The following is a 22,188-nucleotide window of genomic DNA, read 5'->3' as shown; positions in this document are numbered from 1 at the left end:
TTGCCCTTGTTGAATTTCATCCTATTTACTTCAGGCCATTTCTCCAGTTTGTCCAGGTCATTTTGAATTTTGATCCTATCCTCCAAAGCACTTACAACCTGTGTTCCCTCTAAACTGTGTGCCTGTGCAGCCACACAAGAGGTCATCAGGGGCCGTGCAGCTGATTAGTACAGGTGCGCACATAGGGTTGTAGCCACAGATGGGCCTGGAGAATATGTAGGTAGGTAGATCAGTGGGGTGAGGTGGGGGGATAGTGATGGGGAAGCTTGGGGTATGCAAAGCTGTGGTGGGGAGAGACTCCTCTTCCCCAGCTCTGGGTCTGCAGTGGGGAGAGTCACCTCTCCCACAGCCCCGGGGCTGCAGCAGGGAGAGAGGGCTCTCCCCCAGCTTGGGTTGCAGCGGGGGGAGAGGACTCCCATCAGCCCAGGGCTGTGGTGGGGACAGACACCTCTCTCCCAGCTCTGGGGTTGTGGCAGGAAGAGATGTCTCACTCCCCAGCTGAGGGACCCAGTTCTCTTGGGCTTAGCCAAGCAGTTTGTTTCTCCTGCAGTCCAATCAGTACTCATCAGCTGGGGATGACTGGCCGGCTCTGATGCAGCAGCACCCTGGGTGGCTTTTTTTGATCTGATACTTTTTAATGTAAAAGGCTCAGTGTAGCAACGTGAAAACCTCAACTGTTAGGGGGCTTATTCCTTCACCCACTTACTTCCCTGATCCTTCTCGCATGAACAGAGAGCAACAATACCTGAAGTCCAAAGGTGCAAACAATTCAATGTTTATTGGGGTGAACTTCCAGCAAGCATGATTCCAGTTTCCTTCCTTAGTGTCCCCCTTCCCAGCTCTGACACCACAGAGCCTTACACCTGTGTCCCTGTTCCCATTCTTGCTCTTAGCCAAACATGATTCCAATTTCCCCACCCCCATTCCATGTTCCCAATTCCCCCTTTAGCAAATCATGATTCCAATTTCCCCACCCCCACTTCCTGATTGACTGCAGACTATACAGTAAAACTTGAGTTCTACTTAGCTATACCTTAACCAATCATTTTCCTGAAATTTAACTAACCAATCCTAACATATTGTAACATGATTATGTAACCAATTATATTCCACCACCTTAATTAGTTTACACCCAGCAAAATTAATTATACAGCAGACAGAAACAATCACAGAACCAGACAGAGATTATACAGACAATAGGGAAATGGGGACTACAGTGATAGAACAAAGAAATGAGGATTTCACATCCCAGCTATTGATAAGTGAGTTCTTACCAGACAGGATGCTATCCAACTAAGTTTCCTTTTACATTTTCTAGGCACTTCCCTTTCTCTGGAGGTGATAGGCATTATCCGGACAGGAGTGTATTCCTAACAGCGCAATAGCACTTTCTTTCAATGTGACTAGTTTGGAATGTGAGGATGTGACCTGTCGCTTCCCAGCTTATGGCTGCCTCTGTTGCTTAGCCAAAGATCTTAGCCTAAAAACAGGGCCTCAGACTGTCACAGTAAGAGAAGGACCTTACACTGGCAGACAGTGATTTTGATTCTTTCTTTTATACCTCTAACTAGCCAAGTGATAAGAATACACCTAAATTCTTAGAGTATAGGCTTTTACAGACAGGCCTGAATATCTATATCCTAACATCAACCACATGAGATCCCCCTCTCTCTAAATTTCCCTTTTGCCCTTATTTAAAAAAAACCTGACAGTATTCTACTGAGTAATTACCCTGCACACTGTAGTAGCACTGTTGCACGATGCAGCACTGTTGGCGAAATAGCGTGGCACTTTTGCATAAGGAGAGCGTAATGGTTCTGTCATGGTGGGAGGGATTTGAATGCAACTCTCAGAAGTTAATTTCGAGCATGAATGAAGGGAACTGGTTACTCAGTCAGACTCTGAGAATCAACCAAACACTAGGTATATGGTTGTTCCCTAGACCTACTCTTTCCTCTTTCCCCTCAGGGTTTGCCACTGCAGGTAAGAAGAGCAAAAGTATGGTTGGAGGATGTAGGTCCACCTTGAGACATTCTTTGGGTGGATAACCTTAACCAAGCTTTCCTGAATGTCCAAATATTGTTTTTGTGTTGAAGGCTGGATAAATGTTCCTGTGCATGTGGATTCTTTGGTGTCCCTTGTAACTGATTGCTTAATTATTTGCTCCATTATCTTTCTGAGTACTGAAGTTAAGATGACTGGTCTGTAATTCCCTGGGTTGTCCTTACTTCCCATTTTACAGATGGGCACTATATTTACCCTTTTCCTCTCCCATTTTCGCTTCTGGGAGCCAGCCAAGGTAACCGCCGCCAGGTAGGAGCCCAGACGCCTCACCCCCTCCTCCATCCCCATGCCCTGCCCCAGCCTTGAGCTCCCTCCCGCACCCAAACTCCCTCACAGAGCCCACACCCCCTCCTGCACCCCACCCGCCTGCCCCAGCCCGGTGAAAGTGAATGAGGGTGGAGGGAAGCAAGGCAGGGACAGTAGGGAAATGGAGAGGGCGGGGGCCCTGGAGAAGGGGCAGGGTAAGGGTGTCTGTGCGATTAGATGGTTGCCAACCCTAATGCTGTCCCTGCTGGTTGAGGGCCAGAGCGTGACCAGCGATTTTGTGGGCTAAGTTACGGGCCGAGGTCAGCCTGAGCCCTGTGACGCCAGGGGCAGCTATACCTCAGCCCCACTCGGACTCCCGCTACACGGGAGCTGGAGCCCGGCCCTAGGAAACGGGCCCAGCGGAAACTATGCTTTTACTCACGCAGCTTCCGGCGGGCCGCGGGACCAATCACACGCGGCCGTGGAACTAGGGACCGGCCAATGGGGCCGAGGCTGGTGGCGGTTGAAGTTTAAACTCTCGAACGGAGAGGGCGAGCTGGCGGCTGTTGGGACTTAGATACGGAGGAGCAGAGCGGAGCTGGTGTCCGTGGCCCGCAGGCCTGCGGTTGCCGCACTGGGTGGGTGAGCGCGGCTCGAGCGGAGGATGCCCTGGCTGGGCTCGGCGGGGCGGCGGCAGCCTAGGGGAGGAGGGTCAGGGCGGCCCGGGGAGCGCTGTTCCCGGGAGCGCTGAAGGCAGAACGGCTCCGGGGCGGCTCCGCCATTGCTGGGTCAGCGGGGTGTCCCGGGGCCGTCGGGAAGGGCCGGGCCTTCGGACGTGCCCCAGCGATCTCAGCGCCTCGGGCTCCCTCCTCCCTGCGGGGGCTACAAACCACCTTGTGGCAGATGCACCAGCACAGACACGGCCCCGCCCGCCCCGCGCAATGGGGGCAGCTGCTGAGCCTCCCTCCCGGCCCCCTTTTTTGGCCTGGCAGGATTAGATTGTTATGGGTAAATGTCAACTCGCCTGGATTTCACCCTGCACCGGCCAACCCACAGAAACCTCTTTCTCTCGATCGTTCCTGCCCCGTACGGGATAGGCAAAGGAAGAAAAACACAACCCGAGAGCTTCTGATGCAAGGATATTTAGTTTGTATGGTTTTGTCCTGTGATGTTGAGAGATTGTGTTTCAACGGTTATAAACCTTTACCTTTTCGAACCTCCATCTCTGCTGTCACTCAGTACTTATTGTCCTGACTGTCACTCCCCCACCCCATCATTTCCTGCAACTGTGAAAATATAAATTGATAAAAATCAAAATGCTTAAAACCCATAATTTAATGCTACTGTGAACATTTAAATAGAAAAAATGCTTAAAATAAGCATCTATATTATCCATCAAAATGATAAAACATGGGATTCTGCCAAGTCTATGAAAGAGCCACAGTGGCTGTGCTGTTGCATCCAACACTTAAGGTTGGTGGTTCATTTAGTTAATACCCCATCAAGGTCCTCTATCTCATAATCACTTTTCTCAATTTGCAGCTTTAATATAACAGGAGTCCATGGTATTCTATCTGTCTGGCCCACCCCCTTTTACTGTAGCATCTAAGTGCCTCACAATCTTTAATGCAGTTATCCTCATGACGCCTCTGTAATGCAGGAAAGTGCTGTTATCCCCGTTTTATACCTGGGGAACTGAGGCACAGAGAGAAGTAAGTGACTTGCCTGAGGTTGTGGGAAGTCTGTGGCAGAGTAGAGAATTAGGTGTGTGAAGTAAGTCCCAGGCTAGCACCCGAAGCCCTGGACCATCCTTTCTCTATTGTTTACTCTCTTGTGCTGTGTTTCAGGAGAGGTCACCATGTCGCAGGAGTGGAATGAGTGGGAACTGAGTAAAGAGAATGTGCAGCCCCTGAGACAGGGGCGAATCATGTCTACCCTGCAGGAAGTCTTGGCTCAGCAGGAGACTTCCAGCCACACAGCTATTCAGCAGCAAAAACAGTGAGTAAAATGTTGACCTATTTTCATCAGTGTTTCTGTACCTTCTGTTGAGTTTCCACTATTAGTCTCCTGGCTAGAAGAAGAGCGTAGGGAGCAGAAGTACAATCCGAATCTTTACTAATGCTGCTGTGTATGGTTGTATCACACTAAAGCTGTCAAAGGCAATTTGCCTTTTATGCAATGTATAGATGAAGGGCTGGTGCCAGAGGGAATTCCTTTCAGGGTTCAATAGTAGAAATTTGAGAACCCCTGCCTTAGTGCTTGCAGTTTAAAACTCTGGGGGTCAGGACCCCTCAGGGGGTCGTGAGGTTATTACATGGGGGGTTGCGAGCTGTCAGTCTCCACCCCAGCATTTATAATAGTGCTTTGCTTCCAACATTTATAATGGTGTTAAATATATACACAAGTTTTTTAAAATGTATATGGGGGGGGGGTCGCACTCAGAGGCTTGCTGTGTGAAAGGGGTCATCAGTAAAAAAGGTTTGAGAACACTGCACTAAGGAGAATCTCTTGTGTCTGAATATTCTTCTAAAGATGAATATACAAAAATTACAGGAGGATGTCCTTCCGCCCCTTCCCCACCCCCCCTCTGCTTTACAGTAATCTTCCAAATGAAAGTACTGAACAGGGAAGGCGCAACTCCTACCATAATCTAGTGAGGGAAGCTATTTGTCAGGGAAAAATACCTGTCACTATAATAATCCATCAAAATGGGCTACCTGTCAGTTCATTATCTTTCCCTCCCTAGTAACTTCCTATAACAGGGTACAAGAATTCTCTTTGATGGGACCATATGACTCTCAGGATAGTAATTTTTGGAAATGCACACTGAAAGGCTGTTCCAATGCCTCCTTGTTGTTAAATGTCAGAGTACTCAATCTTTTTGTGTGCAAGGGTGGTTTAAGATCCTAATTTGGTTCCTTTGACACCAGTGGGAGCACGATTGGGTCCTGCTGCAGGAGAAATAAACAAGTTTGTCTCTGAAGAAATATTCACAGTGATCTGAATAGGAGTGAAGATCTTGTTTTCTACCAAGTTAACAATATATTTGTAGTTACTGAGCTACTGTTTACGTATCATTTTATATCTTTTCTAGGGAATTTGAATCTGAAATCCGCTTTTACTCTGGAGATGATCCACTGGATGTCTGGGACAGGTAGGCTATCTTTATCTTGCTAGAATGGGGCAGTAAAATCTCTAATAGTTGGAAATTGTAGAGTTTCACGTAGGAATGTCACAAGAAGTGAAAAAAGTGCTTTCATTTTGTTAACAGAAAAGTCATTGACGAGGGGGTAAGGTGTACAAAGAGATGTTTTTTGTTGTAATAATCTATGGTCTGTCTTTTCTCAATACTATAAACTTAATTTTTCTTTTCTCCTCATACTATACAGAAATTAAGATGCCTCTCTTTTTATGCCATCTCCAGGTACATCAAATGGACAGAGCAAACATTCCCTCAAGGTGGAAAAGAAAGCAACCTCTCAGCAGTGCTGGAGAGAGCTGTAAAAGCACTGAATGAGCAGCAGAGATACTACAAAGACCCTCGCTATCTCAGTCTCTGGCTCAAATTTGTAAGTATCTCTCTGATGTTTTCTTAGGTACTTTCTTAAGCATTTTCTGAAGCTTTTGGATGTCCCTGAACTGCTTTTCTTTGTACAGTGCATTCTGTGACTCTGCTACCAGTGCAAATTTAGGATTAGCTCTTCACACTTCTGTCAGGCACACGACAGCTGTTCACAATGTAGGATTCATATACTAATCTATCATTCAAAGACTGTTCTTCCGATGGAATCTTCAGGAGTCTTCTGGTGTCATTCAGCCTGGACAGAAATTGTACCTTACTTTCTTCAGAAGTATTCATTTGAAAAACTACATATTTCTTTAAACTGATGCAGCTTGATTTTCTGATCAGTTAAACAGAGCAGAAGAAGCTTAAAGGATTGCAGCTGACTTGAAATCTAGTCAATTAAAAAAAAAAAAAGTGAGGGGTAAATGAAGTGTCAGCTACTATATCTGCCCCTAAGCCTCAGAACGACTTATCAAACCTTTGATGTTTTTCTTCTCTCCTCTGTTGCTGCATGGAAGGCACACACAAACAGAGGAAACTGATGGTGAAACTGAATACACAGAATAAATGGAATGAAGAAAATTTTCTCCTGTAATCTTTTTCTAGTCCTCTCAAATGTCACTTAAAACAATAGCAGGCAAAAACATTTCAAAAATATTTTGTTTGGTTTTTTTTAAAGGCACAAGTGCACCGTATGCAACAGCAGTCCACACGCTTCTCTAGATGGCTCATTTTTCCACTGCATATGCCCTGTGTGTTGCCAAGAGGCAGCACATACACCGGACCCTTGCTAGAACATGGGATTTGGGATCCATGCGCGGTACTGCATTAACGTGGGACTGCGTTAAAGTGAATTCCAATTAAAGTAATTACATTTGGGATCCATGGCCGCGACCGCATTGTGCGAATTCGCACTATATAGATGCGCGTTCTAGCGAGGGTCTGGTGTACTTTGAACTGCTTGTTACTTCCCAGAACCAGGTTCTTTCTGCCTAGTATCCTCTCTCCTGCATCACCCCAGTAGGGGGAGACTAAGTCTTCTGTTAGGCAGGATCCTTACTCCTGGAAGACACGCAATGTCCTCTGGTTCCTACCACACATGGACACTTCATAAAGTTCATATTCTTTTCCTTGTCCCTCAGAGTGATGATTTCAATGGTCCCTTCAAGTAGGAAAATGAGTGATCCTGAACTGTCCAACATCTATAGTTAAGATGAAGTGAGAATCCTGCATTGTGAGTGGCTGCCATTCACCTGCCTTACAATGAAAAGTAGCTAATTCAAAACTAATGTCAGATCTTTATGGCAGGGACTATTTCTTTTTCTTTTTCTTTTTTTTTTTTTTCGGTTGTTCTGTAACTACAGTGCCTAAAACAGTGGGGGCTTGGTCCATAGTTAGGTCTCTTCGGTATTACAGTAATACTAACAACTCTGCTTTCCTTCCAGTGAAGATCAGACCAGTAAAAAGCTTTGCTTGCTTCTGAGGCAGAAGGAAGGGCTCTAATTTTAGTGTAACTTCTCTAACCCAAGTTGCAAAATATGAGACCTGAAATAATTTAACAAAATAAATGTTGATTAGCACTGCTCTGCTGGTTTTACAAGGTGCATTTGTTGTAGTGACTGCATCTGGACAGCTTGAAGTTAGTAATGGTGCCTTGTAGGTCACCAATCTGAATCTAGCCTGGTTCGGGAGTGATTTTAAAGTTAATGCTATAGGATGCCCATTCAATTACACATCAAAACTACCACTAATTTGCATCTTAGTTGGTACCAAATTGAGTTTGGTACCAACTGAATTCCCTAAACCCTAAATTCCCTTCTGAATGCTAGTTAGTCCTTATTCTTGCTTCTCTTCCCATTCCCCAAATGTCAGGCTGTTGTCAGGGTAGTGTGCTCCTGTTCTGAGGATTAACAGGACTTTTTCCTCCAGGGCCATTAGTCTGGCACCGTACACCATTCTTAAATGCTATTATAAAGAAAAATTAAAGAGAAAAAATGCCCATCTGTAAGTTTATGGGCTGGAATTAATTGAACAGTATTATCACCCATGAAGTATATGTATGGAGTCATAGGTAAGCAGTCATGCTTTGTAGCACTATATCTGAATCTTCTAGCAATTGCTTTCCTCATCTTGTGAACTTTGATATTTCTCTTAAATGCGAAGAGTTACGTCTAACCTTGGGTCTGCTCCTGTGGAACTTGAATTGAAAACAATGGAAGCCTTGCAGGTGCATCAAAGGGCAGCAATTGACCCAGAGTCTTTATTTTTTATTTTATTTTTTAACTTGGTGCAGTAAATCACTGAAACTTCTGGGCTATTGCAGGGAAACTACTGTAGTGAACCATTGGACCTCTACAGTTATCTACACAGCCAGGAAATTGGCACATCGCTGGCGTTATTCTACATCACATGGGCAGAGGCGCTTGAGGCGAGAGGTAGTTATAAGAAAGCAGATTTAATATTCCAGGAAGGGCTTCAGCGCAGGGCTGAGCCTCAAGACAAACTACAGTCCCATCACAGGTAAAACTTGCCCCTGGAATGAAGAGAAATGGATTTGTTTTGTATGGCTCTGAATAGGCAACCTGCATAGTGAAATTCACACTGACTTTTTTGCATTTCTTCAGGCAGTTTCAGGCCCGGGTCTCTCGACAGACCCTGCTGGGACTTGAGCAAGATGAGGAGGAGGAGGAGTTGGATCTTCCTGTTATCACTGAAACCCAAAGGAGCTCACTGGCGGAACTGAAAGGCAAGGGGAAGAAAAATGTGAGAGCCCCAATCAGTCGAGTAGGAGATGCTCTTAAAGGTAAGTTCGGCTGGTCAATCCTTATGTTTATTGGAAAAACAGTAATCTTGTGATGTCAAAAATACACTTGAGTATAGTATGCAAATAGCTGACACTGGTAGTTAAGTGTTCCTGTTATACCAATACAATAAAAACCAGCAGGATCTTATTAAAGGGGAAAAGGCAAAATGCCATATTGTGAATACAGAAAGAATCATAGAAAGCAGTTAGTTATAGCTATAACATTCCATTCAATTTCATATTTATACACACGCGCACACACACACACGTTCTGCAAGGTTGTTATCATAGTTACCAGCCTTAGAGTTGCTCATGCCAAGCCACTGGCCAGGTGGCCTGGACGTGAGGAGGGAGCAGGGCCTTGTCAGATGCTCATCTAATGCTCCTGGAAGTTGGTTTGCAGAATCAGACCCCAAAGTTCTCGCTTTCTAGAGTCTGTTTTTATAGGAATTTCTTCCTATGCCAGTCTATGGGAATTGCTTCATCATGCTGTTGCTGAATCAATCAGCAGGTGGCACATTCCTGACAACTCCGTGCTGCCAGAAGTTATCTTGTTCTTTGGTTCTCCCATTCTTGAGGCTGTTGGGTGGATTCCAGTCTGCCCTCCGGGGGTCCTCTGGTTGTTTCCACTTGACGCCTTCTTCAGCCGATGGACACTGGATTCTTAGGCTGGCACCTCCCTGATCATTCAGTTATTATCCACACCAAGCATCCATCCACATACATCCTCTATCTCTATTTTAATCACAATTGTTAACAAAGCGAGATGAATACAACAAAAGGGTGGGGAGTCTCTGGGTGCTGTTCCTGTTGTTACAGAGTATTGCTTTGAGTCTCTCTCTGTGTGAGTAGTTGTTACAAAAAATTTCTTTGAGAACAGACTCTTCTCGGCCTTCAACACAATTAGCAGCTTGCAAGTTTCACACACAGAGGGAGAGAAACAGTACCAAAAACCAAGAGACCTCTTAATTAGCAATAGCCTGGAATTTAAACAATGGGGAACCAAACTCATTTGTGATTTTAATACAGAACTTCTTTAATATGATCCAACATTCCTAACATTATTCATATACAACTTGTCTCCTTTTTACATCTAGCTGCAAACCGAGGCCGAAGCTTCCAGAACTCAACATCTCAACAGGTGTCAAATGGCCCAAATTTTGCTGTGTTTGATGAAAACACAGCCTCAGTCTCCAGAGCTGAGCTTCCTGTACTTACACCACAGCCATGGGCAGCACCCCCAACAGGAAGGGCCAAAGAAAACGAACTGAAGGCAGGACCATGGAACTCAGGCAGAGTAAGGAGTGGCAAGGCTGGTTGGCTAAAAAAGGAGGAGGGAGGGTATAAGAGTAGGTGATTTTTCCCAGTTTCTTTCAAATTAAGTCTACGCGTGCTATATATGAAGTCAAACTTACCTCCCTCCTTTAGGATTTAGCTTTATTGTAACTCGCATAACAATAACAAAAGCCTCAACCTAAGATTTCTTCATAAGCCAGGCTATTTCTATAACTTCCTATCTCCACATCTCTGCTTCCAGCCCCTTAACTTCACTGATTTATAAGAAAGCTCCCCTCGCCACTGTGAAATCAACAGATATCTGCTGAGTCTAATCCTTGCTAATAAGAAGGTGCAACAGAAGAGACCTGGTACCCTATTATGGAGCTAGGGCAGTGTGGAAAGGAGAGAGAGAGAGAAGCTGGCCAAGGGTGGGGTAGGAAAAGGGATGGGAGGAAAGTTTTTTTTTTTTTTTTGGGGGGGGGGGGTGTATCTATATATATACACAAATTTTGGTTAGTCCAGTGTATGAGATGAGAGCAAAGCAGAAGATTAATTAGCTGCAGCTAAATTGGCTTAGTGCAGCACAACCTGTGGAACAGCTTGAGGATGTGGTTGTGCAGCCTTATATACATGGGAAGGTGGTCAGAAACATTCCACAGGTCTGGTGTCTGGAGAACTGAGACTTAGAGTGGTGACAGTCAAGAGGATGCACCAAAAGCATCAAGAAGATATTGAGAAGAAGTTGCATTGAGGCAGTACTCTAGCAATGTAGGGAGGCTTGCAGACAGACAGGGAGAGGTGGGTGGAAAAGGGGTTGTGCTTCAGGCTGCTCCTCTTTGAAAAGAAGCAGTTTAGTTTCAGATGTTAGCTGAGAGCAGCTGAAATGAAGTCAAAAGTTTGTTTATATAGGTACTTATGGCCTCCATCGCTCCAATACCAGAAAGAAAAGGAGTACTTGTGGCACCTTAGAGACTAACCAATTTATTTGAGCATAAGCTTTCGTGAGCTACAGCATCCGATGAAGTGAGCTGTAGCTCACGAAAGCTTATGCTCAGATAAATTGGTTAGTCTCTAAGGTGCCACAAGTACTCCTTTTCTTTTTGAGAATACAGACTAAAACGGCTGTTACTCTGAAACCCGTCCAATACCAGAGTGACTTGATCAGAGCAGATGGAGAGAATAGATGTGGAAGAGTCAAAGGGCAGTAGAGAATATGATCACCTGAGTATCATCAGAGTGAAAGTGGTTAGAAATCAAACAACTGAGAAGGAAAAGTAGGAAAGAGCAAAGGACACAACTTATGGGAACCCTGAGAAAAGAATTGCCACTAGTTAAAGGGCAATTTGATTAAGAGAATGAAATGTGCTTGCATAGCTAGCATGTTGGTCCAAGTGAATGGAGTGTGGTTTACAGTATCTGAAGTTTTTAATTAGGGCTGTTGATTAATCACAGTTAACTCATGCGATTAACTCAAAAAAATTAATTGTACTGTTAAACAAAGAATAACAATTGAAATGTATTAAATATTTTGGATGTTTTTCTACATTTTCAAATATATTTATTTCTATTACAACACAGAATACAAAGTGTACAGTGCTCACTTTATGTTGTTATTTTTGATTACAAATATTTACATTGTAAAAATGATAAACAAAAGACAAAGTATTTTTCAATTCACCTCATACAAGTACTGCAGTGCAATCTCTTTATCCTGAAAGTGTAACTTCCAAATGTAGATTTTTTTTGTTTTGTTTTGTTACATAACTGCACTCAAAACCAAAACAATGTAAAACTTTAGCGCCTACAAGTCTACTCAGTCTTACTTCTTTTTCAGCCAATCACTAAGACAAATAAGTTTGTTTACATTTATGGGAGATACTGCTGCCTGCTTCTTTTTACAATGTCACCTGAAAGTGAGAACAGGCTTTCTCATGTCACTTTTTTGCAGCCAGCATTACAAGGTATTTATGTGCCAGTGATGCTAAACATTCGTATGCCCCTTCCTGCTTCAGTCACAATTCCAGAGGTCATGCTTCCATGCTGATGCTCGTTTAAAAAAAAAATGCGTTAATTAAATTTGTAACTTATTTGTAACAAATTTGTAAAGGAACTCCTTGGGGGAGAATTGTATGTCTCCTGCTCTGTTTTACCCGCATTCTGCCATATATTTCATGTTATAGCAGTCTGACCCAGCACATGTTCATTTTCAGAACACTTTCAGTGCAGATTTGACCAAAGAAGGTACCAATGTGAGATTTCTAAAGATAGCTATAGCACTCGACCCAAGGTTTAAGAATCTGAAGTGCCTTCCAAAATCTGAGAGGGAGGAGGTGTGGAGCATGCTTTCAGAAGTCTTAAAAGAGCAATACTCCAATGCGGAAACTAGAGAAACCAAACCACCAAAAAAGAAAATCAGCCTTCTGCTGGTGGTATCTGACTCAGATGATGAAAACGAACATGCATCGGTCTGCTCTGCTTTGGATCGTTATCGAGCAGAACCCATCATCAGCATGGATGCATGTCCTCTGGAATTGTGACTGAAGCAGGAAGGGGCATGTGAATGTTTAGCGTATCTGGCACGTAAATATCTTGCAATGCCGGCTACAACAGTGCCATGCGACCGCCTCTTCTCACTGTCCGGTGACATAAACAAGAAGCGCGACTGAGAGGTATTGTAGGTGCTAAAGCTTTATTTTTGAATGCAGTTATTTTTTTTTGTACATAATTCTACATTTGTAAGTTCAACTTTCATGATAGAAATCGCAGTACAATACTTGTATGAGGTGAATTGAAAAATACTATTTCATTTTTTTTACAGTGCAAATATTTGTAATAAAAAAGGTGTACTGTACACTATCGTACTACAAATCAATATATTTGAAAATATAGAAAACATCTGAAAGTATTTAAATAAACAATAGAATACTGTTTATTTAAATACTTAACAGCATGATTAATAGCGATTAATTTTTTTAATTGCTTGACAGCCCTATTCTTAATTGTCAAGGGAAATGAGAAGGAAGAAGGGTTGCTAACTTGATGCTTTCTTTGACTTCCTGTTCATAATCTGCAAGGGAGGAAAATGGGGAAGTCAGGAAGCACTCAGATGAGAGTAGAGATTATGCTGCTGAAGTATTGGGGCAATCTTAAGCGAAAAGTGGGTGGAAGAGGAGGAAAAAAATAAGATACTGACTGGGTAGTGAGGATTCTCAGCATCTCTGGAAATGAGATAGGAGTAGAAAAGAAAGGGCATGTGTCATTGTTTTTCAAGGCATTGATGGCCATTTGGAAATTTTGTAACTTGACTGCATAGCAGAAGGAAACTGAAGTGCTGGAGAAATATGGAGTTTTATGGAGGCAGGATTTTTAAGGACTAAGGAATGAGTTGTCATTGCGGACATCAAAAAGTCTGGGCAGGGAAGGAGAACAAATCAGCCTGTGGGGGTGTTTAAGAATGAATCTTTAAGCTGCTAACATTGGGTTTCTGCTCCCTCAGCGTCCTCGCAGTAACATGAAATCTGGTGTAGAGGTGCCCTGTATGCTGCCCAGTTTTACCCCATATGTGGAAGAGTCTGCACAGCAACAAGTCATGTGAGTTTCTATCTCCTCAGAGGGCTTGTACAGTAACTCCTCACTTAGCATTGTAGTTATGTTCCTGAAAAATGCGACTTTAAGTGAAACGATGTTAAGCGAATCCAATTTCCCCATAAGAATTAATGTAAATAGGGGGGTTAGGTTCCAGAGAAATTTTTTTCACCAGACAAAAGATTAGATTATAATATAATATATGTATACACTGTATACGTTTTAAACAATTTAATACTGTACACAGCAATGATGATTGTGAAGCTTGATTGAGGTGGTGGAGTCAGAGGGTGGAAGACGGTGGAATATTTCCCAGGGGATGCCTTACTGATAAATGATGAACTAGATCTCAGCTGAGTCCTCAAGGGTTGTTAATGTAACCTCATGCTCTACAAGGCAGCACCAATGGAGGGAGGGGAGACAGCATGGCAGAGACACACGCCCTGTGTGTGAGAAAGAGAGAGAGATGTGCATTGCCCCTTAAAGTATGCTGACCCCACTCTAAGTATACTGCCTTTTTAAGTAGATCAGGAAGTTGAGACACAGGGAACTTAGGGCAGTGGGGAGCTGATACAGGGGCTGCTGGTACACCATGGTTCCAAGCCCCCACCAGCTAGCTGCAAAGGGCTGCTCTTTCTGCAAGCAGTGGACAAAGCAGGTGGCTGCCAAACAACATTATAAGGGAGTATTGCACAATTTTAAATGAGCATGTTCCCTAATTGATCAGGGACGACTTTAAGTGAGGAGTTACTGTAGTGGGAGCTGGCAGAGTTAGGGAGAAGGACACAGCTGCCTTGAATTCTCAAAAGTCTACTTCATAAGTCTATGGCCTTTTTGTCTGTATGGTGGTAGGGAGCAGCCAAGTCTGATTCAGGTTTGTAGCTATGTTTCCTAGTGTTTTTTGGAACTTCAGAGTCGGCTTAAAAGGGAGTTTTCTTTCGAGAAAAGCTTTTAAAAAGTTTGCATGACAAGTATGGAGGAGTATGTTACTTGGCTTGAATCTAGCTTCCTGCTTGTGCATTGCTCACTAAAATGCCTGTAAATTGCTCTGTTTTTCTCACTTCATAAATCAGGAAAAAAATAAAAAAAAAATGTTGACATTGCTTACCTCTTTCTGGAGAAGGTGACTGGTGTTAGTTATGCTTGCCACAACTATCTTGCAGTGGGGAAAGTGAGTGGAACATTGCTTCTTTTTGAATATGTATAAAATACAAAAGCAAGAGCATCAAGGGCTTGATTGCAGCACAGCTTTTCCCTAATTCAAAGGGCTTGTCTACACAGTGTGAACAATGCTGTATTAATGCTCTCTAGGGAACTTTTAGTGTCCTCCATCAGAGTCTACACGGGCCAGTTAGATTCCATGCACAAAATGTTGATGCACCTTAGAATTCACACCCCACTGTTGTGCATTACTGCACTGTGTAGCTAAGCCCATAGTTTTGTATATTGTGTATGGAATCTAAGCCATGCCCTGGAACCATGCTACCTAGCTGTGTCCAAAAGCGTATCCTAATCCAGGAACACGTTTATAACAAGGCAAGGTCCTGTCTATGCTAAAGACCTAAACATATCTTACCTGTTATGGGAGTCGCCTGGTACTATATAGTTGGGTCCCCTGACATGATTGTTTTCTATAGTATAGGTTGAATCTTTGCTGTTTGCAGAGTATGGTCCTGTCTACACTTAAAGGGAAAAGAGAAATATTTTAAATATGGTTCCACCTAAATTAGCTTTTTAAGTGGTTTGGCCAGTCAGTCTGGATGAGGCTATACCTTATGGGAACAGTTTAGAAAAGTCTGTCTTGTTTTGTCCATGCTGTGGGCATTGGCCCACCCCAAACTATGCTTGAAAGAGTTTAACTGGAATGATGTTTACAGAGTGAAAAATAGAATGTGAAAGCTTGGGGTAGAAGGGTCCTAAATAGGTTTAGGTGACTCTTTTTAACAAATTGGCCAAACCCAACTGTGAGGCCTATATCTTTCATGCTTCAAAATCTTCATGCTGGCCTCAGGATTCTCTCAGTTTAGTACTTTCTTAATGTGAAAACGTAAGTTTTAACTTTCCGCATTAGGATCTTTTCCACAGAACTCTTCACTAGAATTTCAATAGCATCATCTTACACAGAGTTAAAGAGGTTTCACAAATTCAGTTGTTCACAAGTCTGCATTGACTGTGTGGTGACGGTTGGAACTGTTGTCCTAAGGCTGGCTTTTCTTGCTTAGATAATAAAATGAGAGTGGTGGGAGGTGATTGGTGACAAGAAGATGCAGATGGCAAATGCATCCATAAGGGTCTTGGGGGCTAAAGGCAAAAACTCGCACTCTAGAACATGTGTTACATAGCAGGTGTATACTATTTGACTGGGGCTTGTGTTCATTACCACTTACCCATAGGTGTCTACTTATAAATTTTCTGACATTCCATTCCTTTCTGTTGCCTTTCCTGTTTCATGAGCTGATTTATGTTGCCCATAGGCTGTCCTGAACTTAAATGGATCCTTTGAGATTATCCATAGTTCCACCCATGCTCCCCTCTATGGGGACTATGTGCTGAATGTTAATTATCTTTTGTTCTCTTAGTACTCCCTGCAAAATTGAGTCCAGCATAAATCATGTTTTAAGTGCTCGGAAGCCTGGGAAGGAAGTGGATCCACTACAACGGGTGCAAAACCATCAACAGGACGCTCAGGAGAAGAAAGAGGTTGCAATGTATTGTAAAGAGAGAGTTTACGCTGGAGTAGAGGAGTTCTCCTTGGAAGAGATCCGAGCTGAAATATATAGAAAGAAAGCAAAAAAGAGAAGGGAAGGTATGTATCAAAAGGGATGACCTGAAGTTGCTTCAGATTGATTCAGAAAACTACACTTGCAGTTCCCATTAGGTGTGGCAGCCTTCCTTATTGCCACTGGTGAAGAAGGCAAAGCATCAGGTAGGACTGTTGCTTCGCACCTGTTGATACTAAGAGTAGAAAACCAGCAACCAGGGACTGAGAAGACTTATGTGGAGGTCTATAATGGGAAGGGCAGTGGGGAGGGGAAAAAGAGGTTCAGTGGCTCATCAGTTTTAACAGGTGAACCATTGTGAATGAGAGCACTCCTCCTTAAACTGTTCCTAGAAAGGAATGTGTGCTGTCTGCCTTGACTATAGGGGTTTATCCAGGAACAGCAGGGATTAAACTGGGTCTGTTTGGTGAATGGGCCTTTTTACCCTACCTGATCCTCTTTGGTTCTGTTAATAGTAGGGCTGTCGATTAATTGCGATTAACTCAAAAAAATTAATCGCTGTTTTAATTGCACTGTTAAACAATAGAATACCAATTGAAATATTTTGGATGTTTTTCTACATTTTCATATATATTCTATGTTGTAATTGAATCCAAAATGTATATTTTTGATTACAAATATTAGCACTGTAAAAATGTTAAAAGAAATAGTATTTTTCAAGTCACCTCATACAAGTACTGTAGTGCAACCTCTTCGTCCTGAAAGTGCAACTTACAAATGTAGATTTTTGATTTTATTTTATTTATTTATTTATTTATTTTTGGTAACATAACTGCACTGAAAACCAAAACAATGTAAAACTTTAGAGCCTAGAAGTCCACTCCGTCCAGCTTCTTGTTCAGCCAATCGCTAAGACAAACAAGTTTGTTTACATTTACAGGAGATAATGCTGCCCTCTTCTTATTTACAGTGGCACCAGCAAGTGAGAACAGACATTTGCATGGCACTTCTGTAGCTGGCATTGCAAAGTATTTACATGCCAGATATGCTAAACATTCATATGCCCCTTCATGCTTTGGCCATCATTCCAGAGGACATGCTTTCATGCTGATGACTCTCTCGTTTTAAGGGGGAAAAAGAAAAAGTGTTAATTATATTTGTGACTGAACTCCTGGGGGGAGAATTGTATGTCCCCTGCTCTGTTTTACCTGCATTCTGCCATATATTTCATGTTATAGCAGTCTCGGATGATGACCCAGCACATGTTCATTTTAAAAACACTTTCGCTGCAGATTTGACAAAACGCAAAGAAGGTACCAATGTGAGATTTCTAAAAATAGCTACAGCACTCGACACAAGGTTTAAGAATCTGAAGCGCCTTCCAAAATCTGAGCGGGACGAGGTGTGGAGCATGCTTTCAGAAATCTTAAAAGAGCAACACTCCAATGCGGAAACTACAGAACCCGAACCCTCAGAAAAGAAAATCTGCTGGTGGCACCTGACTCAGATAATGAAAATGAACATGCGTCAGTTTGCACTACTTTGTATTGTTATCGCGCGGAACCCATCATCAGCATGGTCGCATGTCCTCTGGAATGGTGGCTGAAGCATGAACGGACATGAGAATCTTTAGCGCATCTGGCATGTAAATATGTTGCAACGCTTGCTACAACAGTGCCATGAGAGTGCCTGCCTGTTCTCACTTTCAGATGACATGGTAAACAAGAAGCAGGCTGCATTATCTCCTGCAAATATAAACAAACTTATTTGTCTGAGCAATTGGCTGAATAAGAAGTAGGACTGAGTGCAGTTGTAGGCTCTAAAATTTTATATTTTATTTTTCAATGCAGTTTTTCTGTACATAACTCTACATTTGTAAGTTCAACTTTCACGATAGAGATTGCACTACAGTACTTGTATTAGGTAAATTGAAAAATACTGTATTTTTGATTACAAGTATTTGCACTGTAGAAAAACAAGAAATAAAGTGAGTACTGTACACTTTGTATTCTGTGTTGTAATTAAAATCAGTATATTTGAAAGTGTAGAAAACACCCAAAATATTTAAATAAATGGTATTTTATTACTGTTTAACAGTGCAATTAGTCATGGTTAATTTTTTTTAATCGCTTGACAGCCCTAGTTAGTAGCCTAAATAAATACCACTCCCCAGGAAGTAGGATGGGAAAACTTTTTCTTTACAAGAGGATCTGGTGTCTGTTACTGGGGGCGTGCAGCGTTTGGGCTTGGCTACAGGGTTACTCATAAGGAATACATAATACTTAATTAAGCTTTCCTTCTTTAGATGAGTTTCATGCCATAGCACAGCAGACAGCAGAGATGCAGAGGCGGATTGAAGAGCTGGAGAAGAAGCTGAAGGAGAAAGATGATGACCAGCAGAAGAGAACATCTGAGCAGGTATCTTCTTCCTTGTTCATTTGTGCTAATGGCCTACCTGTATGAAGGCAAATGAAAGCTCTAATGGAATAGTGACCCCTCTGTTTTTTATCTGGCTAGTACAGTTTCCTCCCTCTTACTCTGAAGGGATATTTAAATATTTGGTATAAATAACTCATAAGGCCACCACCCTAATAACTGAAAGATGAGAGAAATATTGTTTTCTATATTTTTTTCAGTTTATTTTAACTACGAAGGATAAAAATTAATGGCTTTAAAAAATCTGACTCTTATTTAAATCTGATTTTTTATTTTATTTTATTTTTTCCCCTTTTAAAACTAAATTTGACAACCTACGTTAAGGCCCGAGCTTCTATTAAAATTTGTGTAAATAAAAATATACTAAATGCAAGAGCCCACCTCAAACTTATTTACTTAAAGGCTTCTTTTTACATATTGAATTTTAAGAAAACATTTTTCACTTCTGATGTCAACCCTTATAAATGTGGCACAGTCTGTCATATGCTGCGCTAAATTTCTCTCTAATTTTCAGTCCTAAAAGTGAAGTGAATGTTGGTGTTTTAACTTTTTTCCAAATGTTAGTAATTTGCTGGAAAGTTTAGCTGAAATACTTTTCTTATGTATCCACTGCATTAAGGTAGTTTTTAACTAGAAATAAAAATGCTGTTTAGAATTCTGTTTGGGCATTTTTAATGTCCATCCAAATACAGCGAGACACAAATTATGAATAAACAGTTAATTATCTAGTAAATACACTTTCTAACCATGCACTTTATTACATTTATTCACACTCTTAATTTCTATACTAAGCTATGTAATTGCTCAAATAAATGTGTGTAGTTAGGCTGTATCCTCCTGGCTAACCAAGTACCAAATTTAGTGTGAAAACTAGATGTAATTGTAAATAATAAAATCAGCACATTGTTATTGTACCAACCAATGAGAATGAACCTTTCTTTAGAAAAATAAGGTGCATACAGGAAGCATGATTGAAATTTGTTTCAAATAAGTTATCTGCTTTCTGATTTAAATCATCATTGAAATCGGTGATTTAAATCGGTGATCAATCTACCCTGACTCTAACTACACACAGAGTGCTATCCCATACAGTTTTGGAAGTCGGTAGTATGGCTTGCGAGTTACTCACTGAGTGCTGTCTCTCTCCCCTCTGCCACTCCCCCTTTCATGGTCAAAGCCAACAGAAGAGAGGGAGCCTGCAAGAATGGAATCTGTTTTGGTGGGAGCTTCAGAGCCTCTTGAAGCAGAAGGAGAAGTTGCTTTCCCCAGCGCAGTAACACTCACTGCAGAATCTCTTGTGAAAAAACTGACTGGATTGCAAAGGTAGTGCGGGATTTGCTTTGGCAGCAGGAGGTGGAGAGTCTCTGCCTCAGTGTGGTTTTCTTCGCTTTTTTTAGTATGTGTCACTTTCTGGGAAGCCTGTTTTTAGTTTTTCCTCATGTTTTTTCCAAAAACATCATACCTCAAAATATACCCTGATCTCGGTATTGGCCTCTGAACAGAATCAGGTATCTGTCTTCAGAGGATTTTAATAATTTTTCTGAGAAGAGTAATGTTTAGCGTTATAGCTGAGTTCAGCTTGCTCATCTACTAAGTATAGTTGGGGGGCTGCATGCATGTATTAAAAACTTGCCTATATTTTGTTCACAGTGAGTCCCAGTTGGCAGAAAATGCTCAACAGCACGAACAGCTGTGCTCTAAGGGTAAGTTCTGTTTGCATTGATACCATTTTGAGAGACGGCTATGCTGATGGGAAGTAGTCATTCAAATGAATAGCTGAATTGTGTGGATTAGAATAGCGAAAAGAACATGCTTAACTGGCGTTGGTCTTGTTCAGGAGTCTCGCATGCTCATTGTGCTGTTGATTATTTAAAGAGACTTTCAAATCTAATAATTTTAATAGCTGAGGATCCTTCCTTCTTTTCCTGAGTTCAGTTCTAGAGTTTCATACTCTCTTTGAGACTGATATCAGTTTAGAGTGCCTTCTGGAGGAGCTGGTAGTATTCTATAGTTGGACTGCTGTAGGTGAGAAAGCTTTTTCTCAGACCTTGTGTACTCTACTTGTTCCTGAAAGGGCGTAGGCTGACTAAATTATCTTCTTGATGGTCAGGTATGAGATTACTATTCCTTATTGACAGAAATAACCCAGCCTCTAGCTGGGCGCTCAGAAATCTAGAGAGACAATGTGTTTTTGGATGACCAGGATGAGCAGAAAGTTGAGATCACGCTTAAGAAAAAAGGTACAAGCTATAAAGAAAATTCCAGACAGAGCACACTGGCTCGTGAAGAACCATGCTTTTACTCTCTGAGTTTCTTTAACATGGCAAAACCAAATGATTTTAACGCTATAAGCCACTATTGTGTTTTAAATGGGATGCTTTTAAGCATGAGTCCAAATACTTCCTGCTAGGACAGGCACTTTGAGCTGTCTTATATGGGTCTGAAGCACCATTGTATGTGCTGTGCAGGAGTATTTGTCTATTACCCAGTCTTTGTTTTTAATTCCAGATGCAGATCTCCCTCCTTCACTGGATCCTACTACATTTTTCTCCATATTTGATGAATCGTCTGCTTCAGAAAACCAGAATGTCAGGTTATAGAATCACTGAAACATATACATAGTAAATTGCCTAGACTACCCCCATACCACTTCCTCTACAGCACAATTATTCATGACAGTATTCCTTTTTATGTATTGTCTAGTTTTGTCTCACTGCTCTTGGGAGACTCCACAGCCTCATGGTCAGGAAAACAATTCCCCAATATTCATCCTAAATCTTTCTTTTATTGATTTCACACAATTATTCTTTTCTCTTCTCACGGTGCATCTTCTGTCCATACCCCCACCCCTACTACCTTAACAAGATTGTCTCCATTCTTGGTAAGTAGTTTATTGTGTTGGTTTGTAGTTCTAACCTAAAAAGGAAGCAAAGTGGTCTTGAAGTGTTGAGTGAATTAAGTCTCTTGAGGAGAAAAATTATTTTTATCAATATTTAATGCAATGTCACTTTTGTTTAGTCATCCTGCAGGCCACCCACAGAAAAGTGCCCGACGTCCCCTTGCTGTTCGTAAACCTTCAGATAGTATCACCGCCAAGGAAAACATGCCGCCAGAAGTCTGCGTAAGGAGAAATTTCCTCTGTCAGCTCGAGAAGGAGGTGTAGAATGCAATATTGCCAAACTTGGTGATGGTATGATAGAAGGACTAATGAGTCCTTGATGGAAACAAGCAGTACCATACCTTTTCTGAAAGGGATCCCTAGCTTTTCTTTTTCATTTGCGAGCCATTTTCATCTGTGACTTTCAGATCACACTGCAAGACTTGGGTTTTTTTAGCTTTTTCTTAAGATGTAGCTGATCAGGAGATGAGTGCAGCTTTTTTGGGGTGAAGGGATGCTTTAAAAAACACTAAAGCATCATGCAGTTATGGCATGTTAATGACTATTTCTTATACAACCTTAACAGACCCAGTCCTTGCTTCAGCGTTTACAG

The 22,188-nt window shown here is 42.0% G+C and overlaps 1 protein-coding gene across 1 annotated transcript in view; it reads left to right on the top strand.

The window, feature by feature from the left end:
- The first annotated feature begins 2,790 nt into the window (after positions 1-2,790).
- Positions 2,791-22,188, top strand: part of BUB1B (BUB1 mitotic checkpoint serine/threonine kinase B) — a 38,195-nt gene continuing 18,797 nt past the window's right edge. The window contains exons 1-14 of the mRNA XM_037900493.2: positions 2,791-2,948; positions 4,158-4,308; positions 5,405-5,464; positions 5,735-5,879; positions 8,199-8,395; positions 8,500-8,678; positions 9,776-9,975; positions 13,453-13,547; positions 16,121-16,347; positions 18,567-18,679; positions 19,875-20,020; positions 20,348-20,400; positions 21,206-21,290; positions 21,716-21,818. Coding sequence (XP_037756421.1) covers positions 4,169-4,308; positions 5,405-5,464; positions 5,735-5,879; positions 8,199-8,395; positions 8,500-8,678; positions 9,776-9,975; positions 13,453-13,547; positions 16,121-16,347; positions 18,567-18,679; positions 19,875-20,020; positions 20,348-20,400; positions 21,206-21,290; positions 21,716-21,818 — 1,743 coding nt within the window. The 5' untranslated portion in view covers positions 2,791-2,948; positions 4,158-4,168. The remainder of the gene's footprint in view (positions 2,949-4,157; positions 4,309-5,404; positions 5,465-5,734; positions 5,880-8,198; positions 8,396-8,499; positions 8,679-9,775; positions 9,976-13,452; positions 13,548-16,120; positions 16,348-18,566; positions 18,680-19,874; positions 20,021-20,347; positions 20,401-21,205; positions 21,291-21,715; positions 21,819-22,188) is intronic.

Source organism: Chelonia mydas, chromosome 6 (genome assembly GCF_015237465.2).
Source record: "Chelonia mydas isolate rCheMyd1 chromosome 6, rCheMyd1.pri.v2, whole genome shotgun sequence".
Taxonomy (NCBI): Eukaryota; Metazoa; Chordata; order Testudines; family Cheloniidae; genus Chelonia; species Chelonia mydas.
The sequence above is the reverse complement of the archived record's forward strand: the minus strand, read 5'-3'. Positions and strand labels throughout refer to the sequence as shown.